This window comes from Calypte anna, chromosome 22 (genome assembly GCF_003957555.1).
Source record: "Calypte anna isolate BGI_N300 chromosome 22, bCalAnn1_v1.p, whole genome shotgun sequence".
Lineage (NCBI taxonomy): Eukaryota > Metazoa > Chordata > Aves > Apodiformes > Trochilidae > Calypte > Calypte anna.
In genome coordinates this window covers 849,895-875,791 of record NC_044267.1, presented here as the reverse complement: position 1 = coordinate 875,791, position 25,897 = coordinate 849,895, and the positions used below count along the sequence as shown (strand labels likewise).

The following is a 25,897-nucleotide window of genomic DNA, read 5'->3' as shown; positions in this document are numbered from 1 at the left end:
GGGGATCCAGCTGTGGGTAGGTGGGTCCAGCTGTGTGTGGGGCGTCCAGCTGTGGTGGGATCTAGCTTGGGGTAGGATGCAGCTGTGTGGAGGTTCCAGCTGCGTGTGTGGGGGCGTCCAGCTATGGGGTGGGGTCCAGCTGTGGAGGGTTCCAGCTGTGTGTGTGTGTGTGGGGGGTCCAGCTGTGGAGGAGACACAGCTGTGGGGGGAGTGGGATCCAGATGTTGGGTGGGATCTAAGATGTGGGGGGGTCCAGCTGTTGGGTGGGGGGGGGGGGGGGTCAGCTGTGGGGGAGGTCCAGCTGTGGGGTGGGATCCAGCTGTGGGGTGATCCAGCTGTGGGGGTGTCCAGCTGTGGTGGGATCCAAGCTGTGGGGTGGGATCCAGCTGTGGGGTGGGATCTAGCTGTGGATGGGGGTCCAGCTGTTGGGGGGGGTCCAGCTGTGGGTCCCTCATCCCCCAAAAGAGAGGGATCAGCTCAGCCCCCCCCAGGTCCCCACCCCCATCTGTTGCCCCGGGTTCCCCGTTCCCTGGGAGCTGATGTTTTAATTAATTTGGGAGCTGATGTAATTGAGGGTTTTCCACATCCATATTTACATCCCTGGGGGCAGGGAGAGGAACAGGTTCTGCAGGCTGGGATTCCTTCCCTGGGGACACAGCTCCTGCACCCCAAAAAAGCCACGGGACAAAAATAAAATAAAATAAAAAATTTAAAAATAATTAAAAAAATTAAAATTAAAATAAAAGCAGGAAGACCTAAAATAGGGGGATCCCCCCCTCATTCCTAGCCTGGGTGGGGGCTGCTGCCAGGACAGGGGTGCTGGGTGGGGGGCACAGGGTGAGGTGAGGGGGTGTCCCAGTGTTTATTGTGGGGGGCAAAAACCTGGGGTCCTGCAGGGAGGAGGGGATGGGGAGAAGCCTGAAGAAATGCAAAAGGTTTGGTTTATTTTGGTTTATTTTATTTTATTTATTTTATTTTATTTTATTTATTTATTCTATTTTACTTTATTTTATTTTACTTTATTTACTTTATTTACTTTATTTATTTTGTTTTATTTTATTTACTTTATTTTACTTTATTTATTCTATTTTACTTTATTTTTTATTTTACTTTATTTTATTTTGTTTTATTTTACTTTATTTTATTTTACTTTATTTACTTTATTTTACTTGTTTATTTTATTTACTTTATTTTACTTTATTTTATTCTATTTACTTTATTTTATTTTTTATTTTTATTTTATTTTTATTTATGTATTTTATTTTATTTTACTTTATTTTATTTTATTTTATTTTACTTTATTTTACTTTATTTTACTTTATTTTACTTTATTTTATTTATTTATTTTATTTTATTTACTGTATTTTATTTTACTTTATTTTGTTTTATGTTATTTACTTTATTTTACTTTATTTTATTCTGTTTTACTTTATTTTATTTTACTGTATTATTTTATTTTATTTTACTTTACTTTATTTTACTTTATTTTCTTTTCCTCACCTAACCCTAAACACCCACCCACAGCTTTCTAGAAACCCTGGGCCATATTTCCATCATCCACCCAGGGAGCAAAACAGAACCTTTTTTTGCCTCCACTTTGTGACAGCCTCACAGAACTGAAGCAAAACCAATACTGAAACAAGAGACACTGAGATTCTGTGCTGATTTCCACACTGTCCAGGCACAAAGACTGAGGAGGAAAAAGAAAAAAACCTTTAAATACCCCCCAAAAAAAAAACTTGAGTTAATAGGAGATGCTTTCTTGTTCCAGATTACAAAACCAGATATAAACCAGATTATAAACCAGATTTAAAACCAGATTACACACTCCCTGTGTCAGCCTCTTAGCCTGTCAGGGTTTAACAACAACCCCATGGGGAGCTCCAGGCTGGGCACAGAGTGGCAGAAAGGGAGCTGGGAGTCTGGATTGCCAGGAAGCTGAAGAGGAGGCAGCAGTGTGCCCAGGTGGCAAGAAGGCCAATGGCATCCTGGGCTGGCTCAGGAAGAGCGTGGCCAGCAGGTCCAGGAAGGGATTCTGCCCCTGTGCTCAGCTCTGGGGAGGCACAGCTTGAGTCCTGTGTCCAGTTCTGGGCCCCTCAGCTCAGGAAGTTCAGGAAGGAGCTTGGAGGTGCTGGAGCAGGTGCAGAGAAGAGCAAGGAGGCTGTGAAGGGATCCAGCAGAATTGCTTGTGAGGAAGGGCTGAGGGAGCTGGGGGTGTTGAGGCTGGAGAAGAGGAGGCTCAGGGGAGACCTCATCACTCTCTGCAACTCCCTGAAAGGAGGTTGGAGCCAGGTTCAACATTCCAAGTGCCAGGTCCTGAATTTTGGCCACAGCAACCCCATGGGGAGCTCCAGAGTGGCAGAAAGGGACCTGGGAGTTTGGGGTGACAGGAAGGTGACCATGAGCCAGCAGTGTGGCCAAGAATCCCAAGGGCATCCTGGATGAGGAAGAGTGTGGCCAAGAGGTCCAGGGAGGGGATTCTGCCCCTGGTGAGGAGGCCACAGCTTGAGTCCTGTGTCCAGTTCTGGGCCCCTCAGTTTAAGAAGGATGTAGAGGTCCTGGAACAGGTCCAAAGGAGGGCAACCAGGCTGGTGAAGGGACTGGAGCACAGGCCCTATGAGGAGAGGCTGAGAGAGCTGGGGCTGTTCAGCCTGGAGAAGAGGAGGCTCAGGGGAGACCTCATTGCTGTCTACAACTCCCTGAAAGGAGGCTGTAGCGAGGTGGGAACTGGACTCTTTTCACAGACGACCTTCAACAAGACAAGAGGACACAGTCTTAAGTTGTGCCAGGGGAGGTTTAGGTTAGATATTAGAAAGAATTTCTTCACGGAGAGGGTGATCAGGCTATGGAATGGACTGCCCGGTGAGGTGGTGGATTCTCCGTCCCTGGAGACATTTAAAAACAGACTGGATGTGGCACTCAGTGCCATGGTCTAGCAACTGCTCCGGTGGGTCAAGGGTTGGACTAGATGATCTCTGAGGTCCCTTCCAACCCGGCTAATTCTATGATTCTATGATTCTAACACTGTCCCAGCCATTAAACCAAGTGACAGACGCTCTCTATTCATCTCTCTCTGCTCCTTGATAAAGAAAGGAGAGAGAATAAGGGAGAGAGACTGATGGGTTGGGAACTAAACTGCACAACTTTAATGAAACAGGAATGAGAAATAGGAGAAATTACTAAATCTATACAAATACACAGGAAAATGGATCCCATGTTCCTCCCCCCTTGCCCCCAGTAACTCTCACGTCACCCCCGAGGCTGCAGGGCAGCTCTGGGAAAGTCCAGGCTGGAATCCTGGAGTCGGCAGCAGTTGGGAACTGGAGGCAGGAACACACAGCTATGGGCTGGGATGGATCAGGAGCACAGGCAGAGGAAGGGATGGAATCCTCCCAGGATGCCAGGTGAAGGAAGGGAAGCAGGAAATCAGGAAATCTGGAAATCCAGAAATCTAGAAGTCTGGCTTGACCCTCGTGATGCCTCAAATTTATACTGAGTGTGACGTGTATGGGATGGAATCCTCTGGTTTGGTCAGTTCTGGCATCTCTCTTGTCTGTTCCTCCCAAAGCAGGGCTCAGGTGGGACCTCTTTATCCTCCTGGAGGGTAAATGTTTCCCTCAGAGCTGAGCAGTGTCCTTGGCTCTGCACACCAGTCTCTAGCAGTAACTCTAAACATCAAGTGTTATCAGTCCTAGAGCACACACCTGTCTGAGGAACTTGCTGTTCATTTCAGCAAGTGCAACTACTTACAAGAGACTGAGCTAAAGCAAAAGTACAAGACAGAAAATCACCTTTATCCTGGCCCAAACCAGGACATAGCCATAAAGGGGATGAATTTTTGGTAATTTCTTTTTCCTCCTGGAAACAGTGGAAGGAGGGGAAAAAACCCCCAATTTTAGTGCCATTTTGCAGTTCCTGAGGGGAGGTCACTGCCCTTGTGCCCTGCCCCTGAGAGAGATGGGCACAGCCCGGCACAGCCCCTGCTCCACCTGCAGGCAGAAGGTGCTGGGGGAAGAGCCCCCCTGGAGCCAAAACTCAAGGAGGTGGTGACACAGCCTCAGCAGCAAGGACACAGTGGTTATGACCAGGCCAGGTATTATTATTATTATTATTATTATTATTATTATTATTATTATTATTATTATTATTATTATATTCTTATTCCCAACAGAAGGTGCTGGGAGAAGAAGCCCCCCCCCTGGGATCCATCACTCAAGGAGGTGGTGGCACAGCCTCAAGCAAAGACACAGTGTCCAGTCCAGGTTTGGTTTTACTATTATTATTATTATTATTATTATTATTATTATTATTATTGTTGTTGTTGTTGTTGTTGTTGTTGTTATTATTATTATTTTATTATTCTTATTCCCAACAGAAGGTGCTGGGGGAAGAAGCCCCCCCTGGGATCCATCACACAAGGAGGTGGTGGCACAGCCCCAACAACAAGGACACAGTGGTTATGTCCAGTCCAGGTTTGGGTTTTTATTATTATTATTATTATTATTATTATTATTATTATTATATTATCCTTATTCCCAACAGAAGGTGCTGGGGGAAGAAGCCCCCCCTGGGATCCATCACTCAAGGAGGTTGTGGCATAGCCTCAACAACAAGGACACAGTGGTTATGTCCAGTCCAGGTTTGGGTTTATTTTATTATTATTAATAATAATAATAATAATAATAGTAGTCTTAATATTAATATCAATATTAATATTATTATTCCCAATAGAAGTTGCTGGGAGAAGAAGACCCCCCAGGATCCATCACTCAAGGAGGTGGTGGCACAGCCTCAACGACAAGGACACAGTGGTTATGTCCAGTCCAGGTTTGGTTTTTTTATTATTATTAGTATTAGTATTAGTATTAGTATCAGTATTATTATTACTATTATTATTATTTTGTTATTCCCAACAGAAGGTGCTGGGGGAAGAGCACTCCCCTGGGATCCACAACTCAAGGAGGTGGTGGCACAGCCCCAACAACAAGGACACAGTGGTTATGTCCAGTCTAGGTTTGGGGTTTTATTATTATTATTATTATTATTATTATTATTATTATTATTATTATTATTATTATTACTACTACTACTATTACTATTATTACTATTACTATTATTACTTTATTATTATTATTCCCAACAGAAGTTGCTGGAGGAAGAAGCCTCCCCTGGGATCCAGAACTCAAGGAGGTTGTGGCACAGCCTCAGCAACAAGGACACAGTGGTTATGTCCAGTCCAGGTTTGGTTTTATTTTATTATTATTAGTATTAGTATTAATATTAATAATTAATATTATTATTCCCAATAGAAGTTGCTGGGAGAAGAAGCCCCCTCCAGGATCCATCACTCAAGGAGGTGGTGGCACAGCCTCAACGACAAGGACACAGTGGTTATGTCCAGTCCAGGTTTGGGGGTTGTTGTTGTTATTATTATTATTATTTTATTATTCTTATTCCCAACAGAAGGTGCTGGGGGAAGAAGCCCCCCCTGGGATCCATCACTCAAGGAGGTGGTGGCACAGCCCCAACAACAAGGACACAGTGGTTATGTCCAGTCCAGGTTTGGTTTTATTATTATTATTATTATTATTATTACTACTATTACTATTATTACTATTACTATTATTATTTTATTATTCTTATTCCCAACAGAAGTTGCTGGGAGAAGAAGCCCCCCCTGGGATCCACAACTCAAGGAGGTTGTGGCACATCCTCAACAACAAGGACACAGTGGTTATGTCCAGTCCTGGTTTGGTTTATTATTATTATTATTATTATTATTATTATTATTATTATTATTATTATTATTATTATTATTATTATTATTATTATTATTCCCGAGGACCACAGCACTCCCAGCAAGCTGGGGGCAGGGCAGGTGTCTGTGTGGTTGGTACCTCCTCTCCCATGGAGTCAGTGGGTGCAGCTCTGTCCATCTCCTGCTGCTTTGGGGCATCTCTGGGAGGGTTCAGTACCTCCTGGGCTTGTTGCTGACTGAAGGAGCGAGGGTGGTGCTGAGTTCCTGCTTCCTGGGCTGGTCTTGGGGTGGATCTGCTGCCTGTGCTCAAGTTTGTACCCAAGAGCATCCACCCAGGAGCAGGTTGTGTTGTTGATTTACAGCACCTGAGACTGACACGTGGGCTGCAATCCAAACTGCTTTTTATTTTTATTTTTTTTTTATTTGTTTCCCCACAAAACTGGAAAACAAGGTTTAAAATAAATGCTTTGAAGTTGTCCTGGTCAGATTTAAACTCCAAGCACCTCAGTGACCAGCGTTGCAAAGTGAATAAATAACCTGACACTGGGGGTCTGTAGAGGAAAAATAAATTAGAGCTGCTCCACTGGCAGGGAGAGGGGAATAAACCTGGAGGTGCAGTTCTACGTTTGCCATTTCAGGGGAAGGAAGGGAATAAAATTAAAGGTTAAAATTGGAGGTTAAAATTAGAGGTTAAGTTCTCCATTGGCCACACTGAGCACACGTTGGTTTTCTGAGTCCAGTGTTCAGGATTTCTGATACCTAACTAGGTATCTGATTAAGCCAAGGCCTTTACTAGTACACTCTACTAGTTAATTAAACTTATTCACTTGAACTAATTGGGTTGCAGGTGCTGGGCTGGCTCTGCACAGACTCAGTGCAGCCAGTGTAGGATTTAACCTCAGTTTTTTAAGTCCTGCATCCATACAATAAACATGTATGGACCCCTGCAGCGTCTCAACTAATTAGTTCAAATGAATAAAAGTTAAAAACATTAATTAATAAATAATCTGGAGTCTGTTAGTGAGGTCACTGCATGTGCTCAGTGTGGCCAGCGTGGGACTTAACCTCAAACTCTTCCATCCTGCATCCGCACAACGAGCACGTGCTGGCCCCTAACTAATTAATTCCAAGGAACAGAGCGACGTTAATTAGTGGTGCTGACTAGGAGAAGGTCCTGGCTGTGCCTGACTCACCCCAGGACAAGATCCCCTGCAGGGAGCATTGGTGACCCCAGTGTCTGTGCTGTCAGCAGCTCCGAGCCACCGGCCCTGCCAGGCGCTCCCGCAGGTGGTTGGCGAAGTCAACTTGTGTCTGGGAGAGGACCTGGTTGATGATGCTCTTTGGCAGCCAGCCCTGGGGAGAGGAACAGAGGTGGCCTGTGAGTGGAACTTGCCTGGAACACAGCTCCTGTGAAGCTCTCTGCCTGCAGACCTCACCTTCAGGTCGATGCTGAGCAGCCAGGTGAGCTTGGTCTGAGCGGGGCTGCCGGCCAGAGGGCGCAGGACCATGCAGGTGGGACCATTCTCAGCTCTGGGAGAGAGAGGAGAAGGACACGTGCTAGAGAGCAACATTTGAGCTTCAAAAATCATAGAATCCTAGAAGTGGCTGGGTTGGAAGGGAGCTCAGAGCTCATCAAGTCCAACCCTTGATCCACTCCCCCCGTGGTTCCCAGCCCATGGCACTCAGTGCCACATCCAGGCTCTTTGGAAAGATCTCCAGACACGGAGAATCCACTCCTTCCCTGGGCAGCCCATTCCAATGCCTGATCACCCTCTCCAGAAAGAAATTCTTTCTCATCTCCAACCTAAACCTCCCCTGGCACAACTTGAGACCCTGCCCTCTTGTCTTGCTGAGAGTTGCCTGGGAAAAGAGCCCAACCCCCCCTGGCTCCAACCTCCTTTCAGGGAGTTGCAGAGAGTGATGAGGTCTCCCCTGAGCCTCCTCTTCTCCAGCCTCAACACCCCCAGCTCCCTCAGCCCTTCCTCACAGCAATTCTGCTGGATCCCTTCACAGCCTCCTTGCTCTTCTCTGCACCTGCTCCAGCACCTCAAGCTCCTTCCTGAACTTCCTGAGGGGCCCAGAACTGGACACAGGACTTGAGGTGAAATTCCTGAGCCATTAACCAAACCCCAGAGCTCAGAAATTAAAGCCATGCTCAAAAAACTGCACGTCCAGAATCACAGAAGTGTCAGGGTTGGAAGGGACCTTTAAGCTCACCCAGTTCCACCCCCCTGCCATGGGCAGGGACACCTCCCACCAGCTCAGGATGCTCAGAGCCCTGTCCCTTCAAAACTTCCAGGGATGGATGGGGCTTCCAACCTCTCTCTGGGCAACCTGTGCCAAGGTCTCAGCACCCTCATGGGGAAGAACTTCCTAACATCCAATCTCCATCTCCCCTCCTCTAGTTTGAATCCATTCCCCCATGTCCTACCCCTGCCTGACAGCCTAAAAAGTCCCTCCCCACCTTTCTTGTAGGCAAAGGGCTTCCTTAGCAGTCAATCCAATCCTCATCACTCAGAGCTCAAAAATCACAGCCATGCTCAAACAAAAACTGTGAATTCAGGGCTTTCCCAGCAGCTACCTGAGGCAAACCTAAGCAGAGCCCATCCTAAAAGCTTGCTTGGGAATCCAAGTCCTTCCAGGCCTTGGAAGTGCATGCAGAAAGTGTTTTACCTTATAAACCCTTCCTGCTCAGGCATTGCTCCATACTTCGTGGCCATGCCAGCCAGGACACAGGTGGATCCACGTCTCTTGGAGCAGCGGACGCTCACAAAGTCCCGGGGTCCAACGATGTTCCCAGGGGTAGCAGCAGCTTTCTCGTGGGTGATCACTGTGTCCTTTCCAATCTTCTGGAGGATCTGGGCAGTTCAGAATTAAAAAGGTTAATTTGGAGCACTTAACTGCAAACACAGCTAAAAAAAAAACAAAACCAAAGGTTCCAATACATGCTCCTAGTGTTTAGAGGGACTAAACTGCAAATATCTGCTTCACCCCACAATGCAGAGCATCAGTTTGCAGCTCCTGGGTAGGGGAAGGTTTTTCTCTTATTCCAGACAAGCTGAGGCACAGCAAAATGTTCATCCCTGCACACTGGGCACTGCACTATTTCTCCTCCAGTACCAGCACAAATTGAACAACAGACCTGGCCAGCTACTTCGCAGCATTTATTATTGCCAGGAAGCTGAAGAGGAGCCAGCAGTGTGCCCAGGTGGCCAAGAAGGCCAAGGGTATCCTGGGCTGGCTCAGGAAGAGCGTGGCCAGCAGGTCCAGGGAAGGGATTCTGCCCCTGTGCTCAGCTCTGGGGAGGCCACAGCTTGAGTCCTGTGTCCAGTTCTGGGCCCCTCAGGAAGTTCAGGAAGGAGCTTGAGGTGCTGGAGCAGGTGCAGAGAAGAGCAAGGAGGCTGTGAAGGGATCCAGCAGAATTGCTGTGAGGAAGGGCTGAGGGAGCTGGGGGTGTTGAGGCTGGAGAAGAGGAGGCTCAGGGGAGACCTCATCACTCTCTGCAACTCCCTGAAAGGAGGTTGGAGCCAGGGGGGGTTGGGCTCTTTTCCCAGGCAACTCTCAGCAAGACAAGAGGGCAGGGTCTCAAGTTGTGCCAGGGGAGGTTTAGGTTGGAGATGAGAAAGAATTTCTTTCTGGAGAGGGTGATCAGGCATTGGAATGGGCTGCCCAGGGAAGGAGTGGATTCTCCGTGTCTGGAGATCTTTCCAAAGAGCCTGGATGTGGCACTGAGTGCCATGGGCTGGGAACCACGGGGGGAGTGGATCAAGGGTTGGACTTGATGAGCTCTGAGCTCCCTTCCAACCCAGCCACTTCTAGGATTCTATGTTTCTGAGAGAGCCAGAGGCAGACAAGCTGCTCCAGACTCAGTTCTATTGCAGAGCAAACTCTGAGTCTGCAGCAGGGAGAGGCCAGGATTAAATCTGTCTCCTCCATTCCCAAAGAACAGGTGAGGAAATCCCTGTGATGGATTCTTTGCTCCAACACCAGGTATCTGTGTGTGTGTGTGTGTCCTACCTTGACCTCTTTGACGCTGGGATTCCAGTCTCCCATCTGCTCCATCTTGTCCACCAGCTCCCCATACACCCTGTCCAGGGGCTGGTCCACCACCACCTCCAGCCGGAACACCTTCCCCACATCTGGGAGCACCTTGCTCAGCACTTTGTCCCCGTTATTCTGGAGAGGGGAAGGAAGGGCAGGGTTAACACCACGGAGCTTTACTGGAGGTCTGTGTCAGCTCGCTGCACAGCACAGCACCCACCACCACTGTCTCTGTCTTCCAGCCCTCCCGGTCCTCGAGGATGCTGAGAGATTTCTGGAGGGCTTCCTCCCCTTGCTTGATGTAGGACATTTCCATCTCACTGAAGGGCTTCTCCTCCAGCCTGGAGCCTGCAGAGGAGGAGAACAAAGCAGGAGTGGGATTAAGGACAGGGCACAACCCTAACGCACCCGAACGCCAGGAGAGCTTTACCCACATCAAACACACTTCTCCAGGGGATGGGGAAGTCAGGTCCAGCCCCACCACTGCCACCCTTAGTCCAGCAAACACAGAGGTGACCCTCGAGCAGATCTCCCCCTGAAGTCACTTACTGAGCAGGGAGCTTCTCCTGCGGACCTGGTGGATCCAGGTGCTGGGTCCGGTGCTGTGGCAGGCGAGTCTGCTCAGCTCCTGGCTGATGGCCACAGCAGCTTGTCTTCTCAGACCTGGGGAAGGAGAACGTGTCACCCACCACCTCCACGGGGTGTCAGGGGCTTCGCTGTTCTGTCTTTTTTTTCCAGTTTAACCACACAAAACTCCTTGCTTGCCTCCTTTTACCTGAGCCTGGCACCGAGGTCCCTAAAGCACAGGGATCAGCTGCCTGTCACTGTGCTGGGACAGAAGCTGCCCCCCGAAAAAAACTCCTCCAGGGAGCAGACAACAGTCAGAAAACCCCCGAGGAGCAACCCCAGGGGTGCTGGAGAAGGGTGGTGGGCAAGGGGAGCAGAACACAACCCCCAATCACCTCTAGCTACAGAAAAGGCAGAAAAGTGGGAAACGCTAAAAGAGAAAACCCAAGAAGCCCCTTGGTTGGGGAGAGCATCCCCGGGATGGGTGGGGAGGTTGTCCCTGTCCCTGTCCCCTCACCCGTCATGTTGCGGAGGTGCCGGTAGGAGATGGCAGCGCAGAGCTTGGAGGTGGCGGGCAGCATCGCGGCGGAGCCCGGGCGGTCCCTGCGCCAGGAGCGGTTCTGCGGAGCTCCGCGGGGAGCCCGCCCTTAAGTACGGGGCCTGAAGGATGCGGGTTCGTCAGCCGGGAGATAAGAACCGACAGGCGGGGAGGGGCCAAGGCCAGACCGGGCTCCGAGCGCATCTGTCGGGGCGGGGGGGTCCCTGCCAGCCCGGGGGGACACGGGCAGAGAGGGCAGGGGACCGAGGGACAGCCCCCCACCCCGCTAACAGAGGGGGGCTGCGGGTGATCCATGTGCCAGGGAACGAACCCGGCACAGAGGGACCCGGGGTCCACGGCACGGAGGAGTTGGGGGTAATGATGGGCAACAACCAGTTCTGGTATGGGAGAGGGGGGGGCGGCAAATAACCAGTTCTGGTATGGGAGAGGAGTGGGCAGCAGATAACCAGTTCTGATAAGGGATACTGACAGGTAAAAATGGGTAGCAAGAGGTAACCACAGCCCCCACCATCTCCCAGCACAACCAGGCAGAATAATCCGGGGCCAGGCTCAGCCCAAACCCCCCCCCAACACCAGACAAGATCCAAAGATAAGCTCTGCCCACCCACCCTGGGAGGATCAGAGCCTGGGGCAGAGCCCTCACTCTGCTCACACAATAAACCCCCAGTGCACAACCCCTCAGGGCAGAGCAGGACTCCCCCCGCCCCCCTAAACACCCATGGGTAGCTTAATCCCACCCAGAGGGTGGGCAGGGGTGTCTGAGCCCCCCCCCTCACACAGCCATTCCTCCAGCCCATGCCATACCCTTCACACCCTGCTTTAAAGCCCCTGCACCCCCCAGGGCTGGGAGCGAGAAGCAGCCCCCCCAAACCTCCCCCAGGGGCTGATGGTGGTGGTGGGACAGAGGGGAGCCGTGATGGGACACGAGGGAGCAGTGATGGAACTTGGGGGTCAGTGGGGGGACACACATGGGAGAGCACTGGTGGGACATGGGGGAGATGTGGTGGGACATGGGGGAGCAGTGAGGACACACACACAGGGGAGCAGTGATGGGACAGGGGGGAGCAGAGATGGGACACAGGGGAGCAGTGATGGGACATGGGGGGGCAGTGGGGGGACACAGGGGAGATGTGGTGGAACATGGGGGGCAGTGATGGAACATGGGGGGGCAGTGGGGGGACACAGGGGAGATGTGGTGGAACATGGGGGAGCAGTGGTGGGAGAGGGGGGAGCAGTGGGGGGACAAATGGGACAGCAGTGGGGAGACACACGGCGGAGCAGTGGGGGGACATGGGGAAGCAGTGGGGGGACAAATGGGGGAGCACGGGGAGGACATACACGGGGGAGCAGTGATGGGACATGGTGGAGCTGTGGTGGGACAGGGAGGAGCAGTGATGGGACATGGGGGAGCAGTGGGGGGACACACATGGGGGAGCAGTGATGGGACACGGGGGAGCTGTGGGGGGACATACACAGGGGAGCAGTGATGGGACACACACGGGGGAGCAGTGATGGGACATGGGGGAGCTGTGGTGGGACAGGGGGGAGCAGTGGTGGGACAAGGAGGAGCAGTGGGGGGACATGGGGGAAATGTGGTGGGACATGGAGGAGCTGTGGGGGGACGGGGGGGAGCAGTGGGGGGACACACATGGGGGAGCAGTGATGGGACACGGGGGAGCTGTGGTGGGACATGGGGGAGCTGTGGTGGGACATGGGGGAGCTGTGGGGGGACATGGGGGAGCAGTGATAAGGCTCAAGGATGAAATGACATTTCTGGGATGAGTTACGGCCCCGCTCCCAGGAGCCCGTGAATCACCAGCTGCTTCCTTTGACGTCAGCCCCGCTCCTCCTGCAGGGAACATGACCTTCCTCCCTGTTGTTGCAACAACTTGGCCAAGGGAGAGGTCAGCTCCACCAGCAGCTCAGCCCTGGGGAGCCCCTCACCTCCCCCCCGAGACCCCCGAGAGACCATTTGGGTTTTTCTCACCATCCAGGGATGGTTCTGCTGCTCCTGGGGGGGCTTTTCCGAGGCTGGGGCTGCTTCTCTCCATCACACCAAGAGGAAACTTCCCGGAGACACCTGGAATTCCCACTCCAGAGGAGACATCTCCAGCTCGTGGGCCAGCAGACGGAGGTGCTGGTGGGACCATGGGGCACCCGGCAGCTCTGCCATCTCCTTCCTGAACCTTTGCTGGGAAATTTCAGCTGGGCAACGGGTGCTGCAGCTCCCTCCCCATGTGATTCCCGGGACCCCAGGGATGGGCTTCATCAACACCTGCACCTGGGGGGAGAATATGAAATTCCAGATTTCCTGGAGCTCCCAACACCAAGCAACAAATCCGTGGTACCTGGGGAGACCCCCTCAGCATGGGGGTCCCCACAGCCCCCCTGCCCGGGGAACAGAGCAGCCAGAGCCCCGGCTGGGATCCAGGCTGGGATCCAGGCAGTTGTTATCCCAGAGGGAGCAGCTGGTGCTGGGCACAAGGTCTCAGCACAAGGACATTGGTGAGAAGAAGCAAAACAGCCCCAGGGCAGAGCTGGGGGATGGGGGACTGAGCCCCTCTGTGCCCCTCAGAGGGGACATAGGGACAGTCACACCCTGCAGGATGCTGCACCAAAAAAGCCCCCAGGACCCTCAGGAGGGTTTGATTAATTGGGGACCCCCCACCCTGAACCCTCACCAGCTCCTGATGTGACCTCAGCATCTCCTCAGGGGGTCCCTCGGGGTCCCTCGCTGTCACCAGGGATGTGCCCATGGAGCTGGAGGAGAGGGGACAGCAGCTCTGGGATGGGAGCAGCAGACGGTTGGCCCCAGGGGTGGGTCTGGGGTCTCAGCACTTACCTCAGGCAGAGGGCAGGAGGGGACACAGCAGATCCGGACAGTGGAGCCCCCCCAAGCTGGGGGTGCTGGGGGGATGTGTGGTCCCCCCTGCCAGCGAGGGGACAGCCAGGAATGCACCACATCCCCCCCCCAGGGATGGGCACCCAGCACCCTCCCACCCACATCCCATGGGGTGCAAGGGGGAGAGAATATGCTGGGGGAGGCAAAACAGGCAAAAAAATCTCCCCCTCCCCCCCCAAAACAAAACTCCCCCCACACTTCCACGTCAAGTCACCAGGCAGCTCCATTGGCAGCTTTTTAGCTTAAAAATGTACATCCAGGTGCCCGACGTACAAATACTGACAACTGTTCACAAATGTACAAAAACTGAGTCAAATGTAAACCAGAGGCATTGGAAGCAGAGATTCACAGGGGCCACCCAGCACCGGGGGGGTCTAGGGGGGGGTCCAGACACCTGCAGCACGATCCCCCCAGCCCCCTGCACACCCACCCCCCCATTGCAGCCCCTCACAAACACTGTGCCCCCCAGCACCAGCCCCCCAAAACTGCCCTGAGCTGTCCTGAGGGGCAGAGGGAACCCCCCCTACCTTTCCTCCCCCTCCCCCCATCCCACTTCAGCCATTTTGGAAAAAATTCCCTTTTCTGAGCCCAAATCACCTCGTGCTGGCTGGAGCAAGAGGGGAGAGGCTGTGTACCCCCTCGGTGGGGGGCTCTGTTGGGGTGGCCTCATCCCTCCCCCCGTGAGGACCCCGCAGTGGGATCAGGGGGGTCGGGACACCCCCACTCCAAGGCTGCTTTTGTTTCTATTTGGAGAGCAGAGATAAAGCCACAGCCCCCCCCGTGCCTGCAGAGGTCAGACACCGAGCAGTGATAAGATAATGGGTGCAAACACAGCAAAAACAGGTCCCTGCCCTGGCCCCTTCCCCTGGCAGCAGCCAGGGGGGTGTAAGGGGGTTGGTCCCACAGCAGGACCCCCTCTCCCCCCCCCCAAGAACAGGCTGAACACTCGGTGGGGCTGGGGGAAAGGGGACCAGGGAGCTGCCAGGCTCATCATCCACATCCATCTGCACCAGCATCCCCAGAGACCCTGGCCCCAGTCTGGGATAACCCTGAGAGGGCACAGGGGGGGCTGGGGGCTGCCCGACCCCCCCTCCTGGGAGGGTAGAAGGGGTCAGGAGGGATCCGGGGCAGAGTTGGCTGTGGGTGGGTGGGAGTTGACGGTGGTCGGGTGCAGGGGGTGGATGGTGGTGCCAGGGGTGCAGTCAGTTGGCTGTGAGGGACAGACAGACAGATGGTGAGCCAGGGGGGGCTTGAAGCATCCTCCCCAACCCCCCAAAAAAATCAAAAAACAAACAAAAACCACCCCAATAACCCCCACCTCTTACCTGGCGTCGGAAGAGCCTCTGCAGAAGGCTGCGCTTTGGGGGCTCGGGCAGCTGCTGCCAGTCCAGGTCTGGGGAGCGGGTTCCGCTGGGTCCAAACACGTTGAGGTCCTTGAAGCACTCGGTCTCAATCATCTGGAGGGGTTCGGGTCAGCCAGGGGTGTGCAGGGGCAGCCCCCAGGGGTTGTGCAGCAGGGCAGGACCCCCCCATACCTCGTTCTGCCAAGGGATGGAGACGCTGCCGGTGGCGAACTTGGCGTAGAAATCGTTGTCTGTCTGGTCCAGGTTGACCCCTTTCACCGTGGAGAACTGCTCAATGTCCAGAACATCCTTGCAATAAACTGCCCGGGGCTGTGGGAGGCAGAGCTGTTGGAGGTGGGGGGGGGAGATCAGGGCTCACCTCCCACCCCCCACCCCCCCATGAGTGCCCAGCCCTGCCCTGTCCTCACGTCTGGCACGAAGGAGGGGGTCATGATGCCAGCCTCCAGGCGTTTGAAGTTGATGGTTCTGAAGAAAGGGTGGCTCTTCACCTCAGCTGCCCCCTCGGCCCCACAGCCCAAACGCTGCTTGGGGTCCTTGGCCAGGAGCTGGGGAGGGGGACAAGTGGTCACAACAGTGGTGACAAAGCCATCCTGGTGCCCCCCCCCGACTCTCCTCAGGGAGACCCAGTCCCTCCTCAGCTCACCATCTGGCAGATGGCCCGAGCATCCTCACTGAACTTGTCCGAGTAGGGCTCCTGCTCCTCCTGCACCCTCTTCTCCACCTCCTCCCTCTTCACCCGTTCCTTGCGGGCACGGAAGGGCGACTGCCCCTCGATCATCTCGTACACCAGGCAGCCCAGACCCCACCAGTCAGGGCTGAAGCTGTACCGCTCGTTGTTGATCACCTCCGGGGCTGCGAGGCACCGCCCCAGACCCATCAGTGCCCGGGGGACAGGACCCTCCCCCGGGCCGGGCCAGTCCACCCGGTGCAGCCCCCATCCCCCCTGCTCACCCATGTAGCCGACGGTGCCCACACGGCCACGGATGGTCTCACCCTCGGGGATCTTGATGGCCAAGCCCAGGTCAGAGATCCTGATGTGGCCTGGGGCAGGGAGGGGGTTGAGGGCATCACCCCAGGGAAGGTGCCCCTGCACGGAGAGCAGCATCCCAGGGAAGGGCCACCTTAAATCCCTGCCCTTAAATTCCCAAAACTCAGCCAGAGCCCCCACCCAGCAGACACGGACCCATCCCCAAAGCCAGGGGCAGAGCCTGACCCGCTCCCTCCTCACCATCATCATCCAGCAGGATGTTCTCCGGCTTCAGGTCCCTGCAAGGACAGAGGGGCTCAGCAGGGAGGGGGGAGCTCATCCAGCCCCCTCTCCCTGACCCCCTCACCCCTCTCACCTGTAGACGATGCCCTCCTGGTGGAGGTGCTGGAGCCCACAGCAGATCTCGGCCGCGTAGAAGACCACGCGCTCGTCCTCGAAGCCGGGGTTGCCCATGTTGTAGATGTGGAACTTGAGGTCCCCCCCGTTCATCATGGTCAGCACCAGGCAGAGCGCATCCTTCGTCTCGTAGGCATAGGCCAGGCTCACCTGCACACCCCCCACACACATCAGCACCAGCCCCAAACCTCCCCCCCCCCAGCACCCCCTCCCCGGGACCCCCCAGCACACACCACGAAGCGGCTGTTGACCTTCTCCAGGATCTGCTTCTCATTCAGGGCCATGGCCTCCCCTTTCCGCTTCTTGATCCGCTTCTTCTCCAGCTTCTTACAGGCGTACATCTTCCCCGTGGCTCTCACCTGGCAGGCACACACCTGGAGGGGGAGGGTGAAGAGGGGAGATGGCAGTGGGGTGATCCCCCCCTCCCCAAACCCACCATTGCCCCCCTCCTCTCCCCACAACCATACCTCTCCAAAACCACCCTTGCCCAGGATCCGGTACTGCCGAAACGTGTCCTTGGTGACAGACTGCCTGGAAACACAGCCCAGGGACACATCAGACCAGCCAGACACCCCCCACCCCCCCAAAATCCCCTGGAGACCCCCTCCCAGACCCCCTCCCTCACCTCTCCAAGTACTTCCACTGCAGGAACCGATCGAAATACATGCTGTCCCGGTAGTCAGCAAAGGGCTCCCCACTCAGGTACTCATGGAGGGGCCTGGGGGGCAGAGAGGAGGGTGGGCATCCCCTGCAGCCCCCCCACCCCAGGCACCCACAAACTCCCCGATGCCCTTCCCCAGGCAGAACACTCACTGCAAGCAGCTGCTGAAGAGATCCTTGCAGGGGCCCTGCTGCAGGTCCTGCAGGAAGCGGCTGGCGTGGGGCTGGCCAAGCTCAGGCAGGAAATCTGGGGACTGCCAGGGGGAGCAGAGGGAGCATCACCCCCATGTCCCACCTCTGCATCCCACCCGCATCCCACCCCTGCATCCCACCTACATCCCACCCCTGCATCCCACCCACATCCCACCCGCATCCCACCCCTGCATCCCACCCCTGCATCCCACCCCCCAGCCCTGCTTGGCACAGGGACCACCAGGATAACCACAGAGCAGGGAAACAGCTCAGTAGCCAGTGAGGGACCCCCTGCCCCCATCCCATTCTTGTCCCACCCTGCTCTAGCCCTGGGGGGGGTGATGGGGGGTGGTAAAGCCCCCCAGGACTCACCTCCTGCTGGAGGAACTGCCGGATGATCTCCTCCCCCATCTCCTTCCTCTTCTCATCCGGGGAGAGCTCGTAGTCCCCCTAAGGTGTGTGGGGAGAGGAGGGTGCTGCAGGCAGGGGCACCAGCAGGGCTCTGCCCTCTGCCCCCCACTGAGCCCCCCCCACACCTCTGCTGAGTTATTAAAAGTTATAAAAAATGGGGAAAAGAAACATCCTGCAAGAGCTGGAGGAGCACAGGCAGGGGCAATTGTACCAGCCCATGTCCCCCCCAGGCTGTGGGGTCCCTGCATACCCTAAAGACCCCCAGGAAAGCCCCATTGTGCAGCCCTGGTTTTCCAAGGCTGGTGTTTCCCAACTGCCAGCACTGAGCTCTCCCAGTTCCAAGCTAAACCTGGCAGCAGGCACTGATGGGTTCCCAGCTGCATTTTGCTGGGATGCAGAGTCCCATCCCGTGAGAAACAGGGGTGGGGTGGTCCCTGCCTCCCCCACAGCCCACTTGGGGGTACCCGCTGCAAACCCGGCTGGGGACCCAAACCAGACACCCCCTCCCACGGCATCCCCGTCCCGGGACAAGGTCCCCATCGCACCCCCGTCTCAGCCCGGGGATCCCTCACCACGGCGTCCAGGAAGCGGATGCAGCGCAGGAGCTCCGGGCGCGTTTGGCAGAACTGCCGGAAGAGCAGGCGGCCGAGGGGCTGCCTCTGGCACAGGCTGCCGTAATCCTGCTCTGCAAAGGGAAGGGGGGGGACATGCCCTGGGACCTCCGGGACAGCCCTGGGACACGCTGCCTCTTGAGCACAGCTCCCCCTGGCCCCAGCGCGGAGCCGCTTCCCGGGGCCGCTTCCCGGTGCCCTCCCCGGGCTCACCCAAGCCCTTCCGCAGCTCCTGGCATTGGCTGATGTGGGGGAACCGCAGGATCTCCCTCCACTTCTTGCTCCTGCCTTTCCTCTTGCCGCCACCTCCTGCAGCAGGGGGAGAGGGAGAGAGAGGTCACACCAGCCCGGGATGGGGCAATGGGGAAGCAGAACCTGCCCAGCCCCGTTTCGGGGGTTCCCCCCCCCATCCCACCACCACCCATCATCCACATGTTGACCCCCAGCACTGGGGTTTTGGGCAACTCTAAAGCCCTGTAGGAAAAGACACCCTGGAAGGATCCCCTTGTCCCCAGCAACCGTGGGGATCCCTGCCTGGATATAGCTCCAGTGGGGATGGGGATGGGACCCCTCCACCCCCCAGCATCACCAAGTGGTGGGGGCAGCCGAGCCTGTGGGTGTAGCTTTCCCCCCCCAAACACCACCATGGCCTTGCACTGCTCCCTCCCCTAAACATCTGGCTTCCTAATCCCCACCTCCAAGCCACTCATCCTGCCAGCCAGGACCCCAGCCTCTGCCTCCTGAGACCCCCCTAGAGATGAGGAGGGGGCAGAGGGGTGGCCCCACACTCCTCCTGGGCAGACACTTGACTCGTGGTTATCCCTACAGGGACCCAACACCACCACAGCTCCCAGCTGGTGGCCAGCCAAGCCTGCTGGCCCGGGTGACGCCGAGGAGAGCCCACGGGACACCACGGTGCTGGAGGCCACGGTGCTGGGCTCCAGCCCGGCAGAGCTTCCTGCAGTCATCAGCTCACTTCCTCCAGCAGGAACAGCCCCACGCCAGCCAGGAGGCCACGGATCCCCCCAGCACCCTATTTACCCCAGCACCCTGCTCACCCTGGCACTGGCAGCACAGGGTCCTGAGCACTCAGAAGAGAAGCTGAAGCCCCCCAGGGTGAGCAGCAAAGGACCCATCTCTGCCTGCCCCAAGGACCACCCAACACGGGCAGCCCCGACCTCACAGGGATTCCCTCCAGGGACCCCACAGGCACCCCCCAACACTTCACTGCTCTCCTTCCAAATTTCAACTTGTTTTCCCTGATAATAAAAACATATTAATGCTCATCACCTGCACCCAAGGAAGAGCACCACCTTCCCAGGGCATCCCTGGGTGAAACTGCACCAAAACCCACCTGTGGCAGAGCCATCCCAAGACCCCCAAAGGGCAAAGGGGGGGTGGGCTCAAAGCAGGACACACTCCTCCAGCTGGAGTGTGCTCAGGAGAGCAAAACACATCTCAGTCCCTCCCCAGCACTGCCTCTCCCACCCTAGCCCAGCAACTTTCTGCTCTGTCCAGAGATGGAGATATCACTGCTGCTGGCAATGACAGCCCCGTGGCAGGCAGGAGTGGGTCTCCCCGTGTCCCTCAGTGTCCCTTGTCACCAGCCACGGTGTGGGGAGATGGCACCGATGCCCGGTGAGGCGTGGACCTGTCTGCCCCAGGAGCCATAAAGCTTTACTCACTGCTGGTTATCTCCTCCGTGCCACCACACTCCAGGGTTTGTGTCCCGGATGCTTCCGCCCTCTGGTCCCGGAGCTTTGGAAGCCCTCGGGGACACCAGAGCTCCCCTGAGAGCTCAGAGCTGGGCATGAAGGTCACCCAGGGAGTCCTGCAAGCCCCCCCTGCAGTCACCTCTAGGGGACAAAGCCCCTGACTGAGCAGCAGGAAGGGCCATGAGGGACCCCTCCCCTGAGCAGGATCCTCCTGGGGGGCAGCAGCAGCTCAGGGACCCCCAAAACCACAGAGCCCCCCAACAGCAGTGATGGCTGTGCCAGGGCTGGACCTCACTCAGCCCCCCATAACTTCCAGCACGATGCCAGCCCCTGACACCCAAGCATGAGGACCCCCAATGGGGTCTCAGCTTCCACTGGGGTGGCTCTGGTTGTCCCCACCCCACCTGGGAGGGAAGTGGCCACCTGGGAGGGACCTCGTCCCGCTCCACTTCCCGGCTCCCGGCACCTCTCCCACACGGATATTAACCCCTTGGGCACTCGTGGAGGCCGAGTCCCGCTCATTCCCCAGGCCAAAAGCCTCTTCTCCAGTCTGGATGAGGTCCCCACTCCCATGGGTGGCCATAGGGCATCCCATGGGACAGAAGGAGGGTCCAGCCCCGAGCCAGGACACCACTGGGTTGCTCCCAGTGCCAAACCTCAGCCTCCCAGCAAGGGAACCTCTCCAGCCCCCTGCACACAAACCCTTCCCTCGGAGTCCCCAGCAGCGACCTCAACGAGGGTCAAGGGAAACTTTAGAAGTGGGAGATTTAAAAAAAAACAAAACAAACCCCAAACCCACGGGATGGCCTCCAAGGTGCCCCACCTCGCCCGGTGGCTCTTGGGGCCGTTTACTTTTCGGTCACAAAGGTTCGGTGAGGAGGGTGCCGGTTTTCCAAAGGAAACCAAAAACAAACAAAGGTGCCCACACGCCCCGGGAGCCCGTGCCAAGCCCCGCTGTAGGGGGGCACAGACCCCCCCAAAGCCTCCCCCTGCCTCAAACCAGGGCACCCAGAGCCCCAGGAGCCCCCCAGCTCCCCCGGCCGGGCTGGGCTTTTCCGGGCATTCGGCTCAGGCCTGCACCGAACCCTCCCAGCACCAGGAAAGTTTTGCTCCGGAGAGTCCGGACGCGTCCTGCGGGCGGGAACGGACGGACAAACGGACAGACGGACAGAGCAGCCCTTGGCCCACCCACCCCCTGCACCCAGGGGGTCTCGACACACAAACTGCTGAGGGAAACGGCACCTACAGCACTTTTGTAGTGCCCTGCCCCGTGCCCACGGGTCGTGGGACGGAGGGACGGACGGACGGACAGACAGACAGACGTGTCCCGCAGCGCCGGGACTGCTGTCCCCTCGGGGGGCTCCGTGATGCCAACCGGGATGAGCCCACCCCGGACGGCGAGGTCCCGGGGGCGCGTGGGGTGGCCCCAACCGAGGGTTCCCAATGGGAGTGGGGTGCAGGGGGTGTTTGGGGGAGCCAGGATGCGGCGTGGGAACGGGACCGGGATGGCGACAGGGTCCACGATACCGCCCGGGACCGGGGCGGGGGGACGCGGTACCTTCGCGGGCCTTCAGCAGGACGGTGTTGGCCACGATGTTCTCCAGCTCCATGGTGCGGGGCAAGGGGGGGGCTGGCGGCGGTGCAGCCCCCCCTTCCCGCACACCATCCCCCGCTGCTGCCCCGGCCCGGCGGCGCGGGGCGGTTCGGGCACCTCCCGCCGCAACCGGCCGCCTCCGGGAGTGCGTCACCGCCGTGACGTCACGGGCCGCCCCCTTGCGTCACGGGATTATGTAAGAGGCAGCACCGAGCCCCACCAAAGGGGAGCGCCCACCCCCCTTTGGGGATCCCCCCCAGCCCCAAAGGGTTCGGGCCGTACGAGTTCCTTGCACCCCCCTCAGGATGGGGGCAGCAGCCCTGGACCCCCAGCAGTGGGGACAGCATCCTCCTCCTCCTCTTCCTCAGAACAAGACCCCAGACCCACAAGGAGGGGGGGCCCATCCCACCCAAACCAGGGGGTCCCAAAGTCCCCCTAAGCCCCCCCCCGCCCCCAGTACCAGGGGCTGCAGAGTCAGAGAACTGAAAAGGAGTTTCCTGACAGTGCAGGAGCCCCCCAGCCCCCTAAAAGCTTCTGGTTGTGTTTTTTTATTTTGTTAAAGCAAGAAATCCCATTTCCTTGTTCACACCCGTTCTACCACCGGGCTAACAAGATCCCCCACAGGCAAACACAACCAGGAAGAGGTGTTTTCTCCCCAAAAGCACAAAGCCCACCCCGTGAGACATTTTGGGGCGGGAGGGGGGGCACCCCAAACTGTTTGCTGCCCCAAAATGCTGCAGCCAGACCCCTCCCTGTGGGGCTGGGCTCATTCTGCAATGAAAAGAGCCCCTTGGGCTGAGCAAACCCACCGGTGGGGACCCTCACCCCCCAATCCCAGGCACTTCCCCAGGGGAGGGAACCGTGGAGGTTTGCCAGGAGAGCCCCCAGGGTTTGCTCTTCCCCACCTCCAACCCCTGCCCCTCTGCCACCACCCCAACACTGCCACCGAGCACCCCAAAACAGCCTCAGGCACGAAGGACTCTCCTACCTGCTGTGGCTTTCCTCCAAAGCACCCAGGACACCCTGCAGGAGCAGAGTGGCTACTGGTCACCCAAGTGTGGCCAGTAGCCTTGGGCCATCCCAGCTGTGGCTGCCCTTGATCAGAGGATGAGGGAGCTGAGCTGCAGCAGAGCAGCCACAGCTGGGCTGGGGGGGAGCCAGGTGCCCTTATTGGGGTGCAGGGGGCACCCAGGGAGGGGTCTCACCACGTCCTTAAGCTTTTTGTTGTTCTGGTGGCAGGACCAAGGGTCCCCTTTGCCCTGCTGCACAAGGGGGGTTGGTCCCAAGAGAGGTGAGGAACAGATGTGAAACACAGACAAACCCATGGTTGCTGAGATCAAGGATTTATTTACACATCAAGGAAAAACTCTCACCCGGAGTCACGAGAGAAGGAGGAGGAAAAAAAGCAAATAAACCCGAAGGACCCCGGGATTCACCTCCTGAACACAAACACTCGTGGCTCCCCAGCACTCCTGGCTGCCTCTGAGGACAGCCCAACACCTCCTCTCCTCCTTCTCCACCAGGAGGAACCAAAGGCATCGTTTGTTCACCAGTTACCTGTGCCACAGAAAACACCATCTGGAAATAAAAACCGCCTTTCCCAAGAGACCTGCCCGGGCACTGGCGGGGTCACAGAGCACCCCTGGCTCTGCCATGGAGGAAGGGTCCCAGGGGCAGCACCCCTAATACTCGTCCAGGGTGTCTGCCCGGGGCACGGAGAGGCCCCTTTCCTTCAGTGCCTGCACCTTCAGCTTCTCTGACTCCTGCTTGGCCTGCTGCTCCACACGCTGCTCCTCCAGGATCTCCTCGATGGATACCTGCTGCAGGGGGGTGTCACTCTCCTTCTCCAGGTCCTGCAAGAGAAATGGACCCTTCAGCACCACAGGGACACAGCTCTGCTCCAAGGATGCTCTGCCCCTGGGATGCTCCAGGCACAGCTCTGCCCCTGGGACAGCTCAGAGCTGGGCTGAGATCACCTCTGCTGAGCCCATCTCATCAGTCAGGGCATTTCCAGGCTGGAAGGGAAAAAAAAGCTATCAAGGATTCACACTTGTGCCTCCCCTGGGGCACTGGCACCCCCCCCCTCTCCTGTGTTTGGGCTTCAGGGACATCCCAGACCTTCTACAAGGTCCTGCTGCCCCATGGATGATGTTCCCCATCACTCCTGACAAAGTCAGTGGAGCAGAACAGTTCCTGAGGCCAGAGGCAGGGTCTGTCCCCAACTCTGGCCTCACCAGCTTGGGGACTTGGTCCTGTGAACACCTGGGCTCTCACTGGCTCACGGTGATGTAAAACAGGGGTGCTGGAGGCACCCAAAAACAGGTGGAGATGTGGGCAGGGACCCCCAGGGAAGACAGGGGACCCCCAGGGAAGACAGGGGACCCCCAGGATACCTGTTCATGGGAGGGGGCTCCTAGGGAGCAACTGGGGTGATGTGTGAGTGTGACAGCACCAGCCGACTCAGGACGGTGTCCCCTGAGGCTGGGCCAGCAGGGAGCAGCAGGCAGGGCAGAGGCAGGGCACTACTTACTATTTCCCCCAGCAGAACAACGTTCTCTCCTCTCACAACAAAGATGCCTCGTGGGATGTCCCCATACTTCTTGCCCACGTGGATGCGCTCCACGGTCTGGTGCAACACCAGGTTTGCTGCAGGGATTGAGAGAGAGAACAGCACCTTGTTGGGCTGTGATTCCTGGAGAGAAAGAGGGTCCCACCCCAGAAACCCCAGAGCAGTGATGGCACCAGCAGGTGACACTGACAGAGCCTGGACCACCCCAGGCTGATGATGGCAGAGAAGACAATGGAGCATAAATCTCCTGGGCTATATCTGCCCCAAAAGTGGGTGCCAGAGGCAAGGAGGAACAGCACCCTAAACTGGGATAGCCCAACCAAGCCCGAGGGGAACTTGCAAGAGTTTAATCCACAACACAAACACACCTGAAAAAACCCACCACCTGCCACCACAGTGCTGCCCAGAACTGATTTAATTGAAAACTCACGTTTCTAGCTGAAAAAAAAAAAACCCACAACCCACTACCAAGGGGCTGAATGAACCAGGGAACTTTCACCCAACCCAAACTCCCTCTTTATTGCTACGGCACCACTGGGGAGGGGACACTGAGAGCACCCTCCCCATGCCATGGGCACCACGGGGCTTCCCCCCCTCTCCTCCTCCTCCTCCTCCTCTTCTTCGGCAGCCCCCACAGACGGCTGCACAAGGGCACGTCCAAAGCCAGGACTCAGCCTCCCGCAGCCCCCCGGGACTCCCCGCACACCCCCGGGACCTCCCTCAGACCCCCGGGACCCCCGCACAGACGTTACCGAACTGGTCGATGCTGCGCAGGTACCCGATGAGCGTTCGGCCGTCCCGCAGCAGGACCAGGTGTTTCTCTGCGGGAGAAGGGGGTCAGCCAGGGCCATGCGTGGGCACTCACGCACCCCCAGCCCCAAAATACATCACGGGGAAACCAGGAAGGGGCCAAGCGGCACCGGCAGGGCCAAGGGGAGCGAGGACGCGGGACCGGTGCCCACGGGGGGCAGCACCCATGAGAAAAGAGGGGGTCTGAGCCCCTACAGGGAACTCGGGGTGGGGGAGGAAGGAGGCGAGCGTCCCATGGAGAACAGAACCATCGGGAACTCGGGGGTCCGACAGCCCCACGGGGGGGGGGGACACACAGAACCCACGGAGAACGGGGGCTCCAACCACCCCACGGGGCGGGGGGGACAGCAGCCACAGGGAGTGGGGATTCTGACTTCCCACGGGGGAAAGCAGCACCTACAGAGAAGAGGGGGCTCAGGGGGGAAGGGGGTCCCCAAGGGAAGGCGGGAGTCCCCAAGGGAAGGCGGGGGTCCCGTCCACCATCCGATGGGGATGGGAAGGGGGGGGGGCAGGGACTCCGCGGGACGGTGCCGGCGGGGACGCGGTGCCCCATGAGGCCTTGTCGGGGAGAGCCGGTCCGGTCGGGTCCCGTCCCGTCCCCGCACTCACTGTCGATGTCCTGGATGAGGCTGGCGGTACCGGGCATGTAGTTCATGGTGGTGCCGCCCGCAGCGGAAACGCCGCCATGAGCCGGGACCGCCGGGCGGGGCCCCTTTAAACCCGCGCCGCTCGTGCGCGCACGGCGGGATCCGATTGGCTG

General features: G+C 56.9%; 3 protein-coding genes across 8 annotated transcripts; all 3 read right to left on the bottom strand.

The window, feature by feature from the left end:
• Positions 1-6,596: 6,596 nt before the first annotated feature.
• Positions 6,597-13,678, bottom strand: STAR (steroidogenic acute regulatory protein). Of its 2 annotated transcripts, none has more exons than XM_030464053.1 (8): positions 13,607-13,678; positions 12,913-13,206; positions 10,349-10,462; positions 10,020-10,147; positions 9,776-9,934; positions 8,432-8,616; positions 7,195-7,288; positions 6,597-7,111 (listed from the first exon to the last, which is right to left on the bottom strand). In XM_030464053.1, exons 2-8 carry the CDS (start codon positions 13,073-13,075, stop codon positions 7,004-7,006), a joined length of 951 nt encoding a protein of 316 aa, XP_030319913.1. In that variant the 5' UTR covers positions 13,076-13,206; positions 13,607-13,678; the 3' UTR covers positions 6,597-7,003. The 2 variants fall into 2 exon arrangements, with proteins under 2 accessions (XP_030319913.1, XP_008499663.1); XM_008501441.2 differs by lacking the exon at positions 13,607-13,678 and adding an exon at positions 10,884-11,026 and having other exon boundaries at positions 12,913-12,996.
• A 712-nt stretch (positions 13,679-14,390) lies between these two features.
• LOC115599539 (G protein-coupled receptor kinase 5-like) lies at positions 14,391-21,843 on the bottom strand. 4 transcript variants are annotated; one of them, XM_030464030.1, is made up of 16 exons: positions 21,723-21,843; positions 18,663-18,758; positions 18,384-18,523; positions 17,800-17,877; positions 17,389-17,489; positions 17,201-17,293; positions 17,043-17,106; positions 16,809-16,949; positions 16,535-16,725; positions 16,420-16,457; positions 16,143-16,232; positions 15,835-16,043; positions 15,599-15,736; positions 15,363-15,515; positions 15,153-15,284; positions 14,391-15,037 (listed from the first exon to the last, which is right to left on the bottom strand). In XM_030464030.1, the coding sequence occupies exons 1-16, from the start codon at positions 21,772-21,774 to the stop codon at positions 14,939-14,941; spliced, it is 1,815 nt and encodes a 604-aa protein (XP_030319890.1). In that variant the 5' UTR covers positions 21,775-21,843; the 3' UTR covers positions 14,391-14,938. The 4 variants fall into 4 exon arrangements, with proteins under 4 accessions (XP_030319890.1, XP_030319891.1, XP_030319892.1 ...); XM_030464031.1 differs by having other exon boundaries at positions 15,363-15,500; XM_030464032.1 differs by having other exon boundaries at positions 18,411-18,523.
• A 1,242-nt stretch (positions 21,844-23,085) lies between these two features.
• LSM1 (LSM1 homolog, mRNA degradation associated) lies at positions 23,086-25,845 on the bottom strand. 2 transcript variants are annotated; one of them, XM_030464057.1, is made up of 5 exons: positions 25,747-25,844; positions 25,080-25,148; positions 24,289-24,404; positions 23,504-23,611; positions 23,086-23,315 (listed from the first exon to the last, which is right to left on the bottom strand). In XM_030464057.1, the coding sequence occupies exons 1-5, from the start codon at positions 25,790-25,792 to the stop codon at positions 23,103-23,105; spliced, it is 552 nt and encodes a 183-aa protein (XP_030319917.1). In that variant the 5' UTR covers positions 25,793-25,844; the 3' UTR covers positions 23,086-23,102. The 2 variants fall into 2 exon arrangements, with proteins under 2 accessions (XP_030319917.1, XP_030319918.1); XM_030464058.1 differs by having other exon boundaries at positions 23,092-23,611; positions 25,747-25,845.
• Positions 25,846-25,897: the final 52 nt, after the last annotated feature.

What these genes read in the sequence shown, in the direction of transcription:
- STAR (XM_030464053.1), bottom strand. Translation starts at nt 13,075, where the DNA reads ATGGTCCCACCAGCACCTCCGTCTGCTGGCCCACGAGCTGGAGATGTC. An exon ending in CAGGAGAAGCTCCCTGCTCA is followed by an intron (nt 10,148 to 10,348) that starts GTAAGTGACTTC and finishes CCTCCTCTGCAG; the next exon opens with GCTCCAGGCTGGAGGAGAAG. An exon ending in CCAGCGTCAAAGAGGTCAAG is followed by an intron (nt 8,617 to 9,775) that starts GTAGGACACACA and finishes TGAACTGCCCAG; the next exon opens with ATCCTCCAGAAGATTGGAAA.
- LOC115599539 (XM_030464030.1), bottom strand. Translation starts at nt 21,774, where the DNA reads ATGGAGCTGGAGAACATCGTGGCCAACACCGTCCTGCTGAAGGCCCGC. An exon ending in CAGTGGAAGTACTTGGAGAG is followed by an intron (nt 17,107 to 17,200) that starts GTGAGGGAGGGG and finishes CTGTGTTTCCAG; the next exon opens with GCAGTCTGTCACCAAGGACA. An exon ending in AGAGGCTCTTCCGACGCCAG is followed by an intron (nt 15,038 to 15,152) that starts GTAAGAGGTGGG and finishes TGTCCCTCACAG; the next exon opens with CCAACTGACTGCACCCCTGG.
- LSM1 (XM_030464057.1), bottom strand. Translation starts at nt 25,792, where the DNA reads ATGAACTACATGCCCGGTACCGCCAGCCTCATCCAGGACATCGACA. An exon ending in CCTCATCCAGGACATCGACA is followed by an intron (nt 25,149 to 25,746) that starts GTGAGTGCGGGG and finishes CTTCTCCCGCAG; the next exon opens with AGAAACACCTGGTCCTGCTG. An exon ending in AGGAGTCAGAGAAGCTGAAG is followed by an intron (nt 23,316 to 23,503) that starts GTGCAGGCACTG and finishes TCTGTGGCACAG; the next exon opens with GTAACTGGTGAACAAACGAT.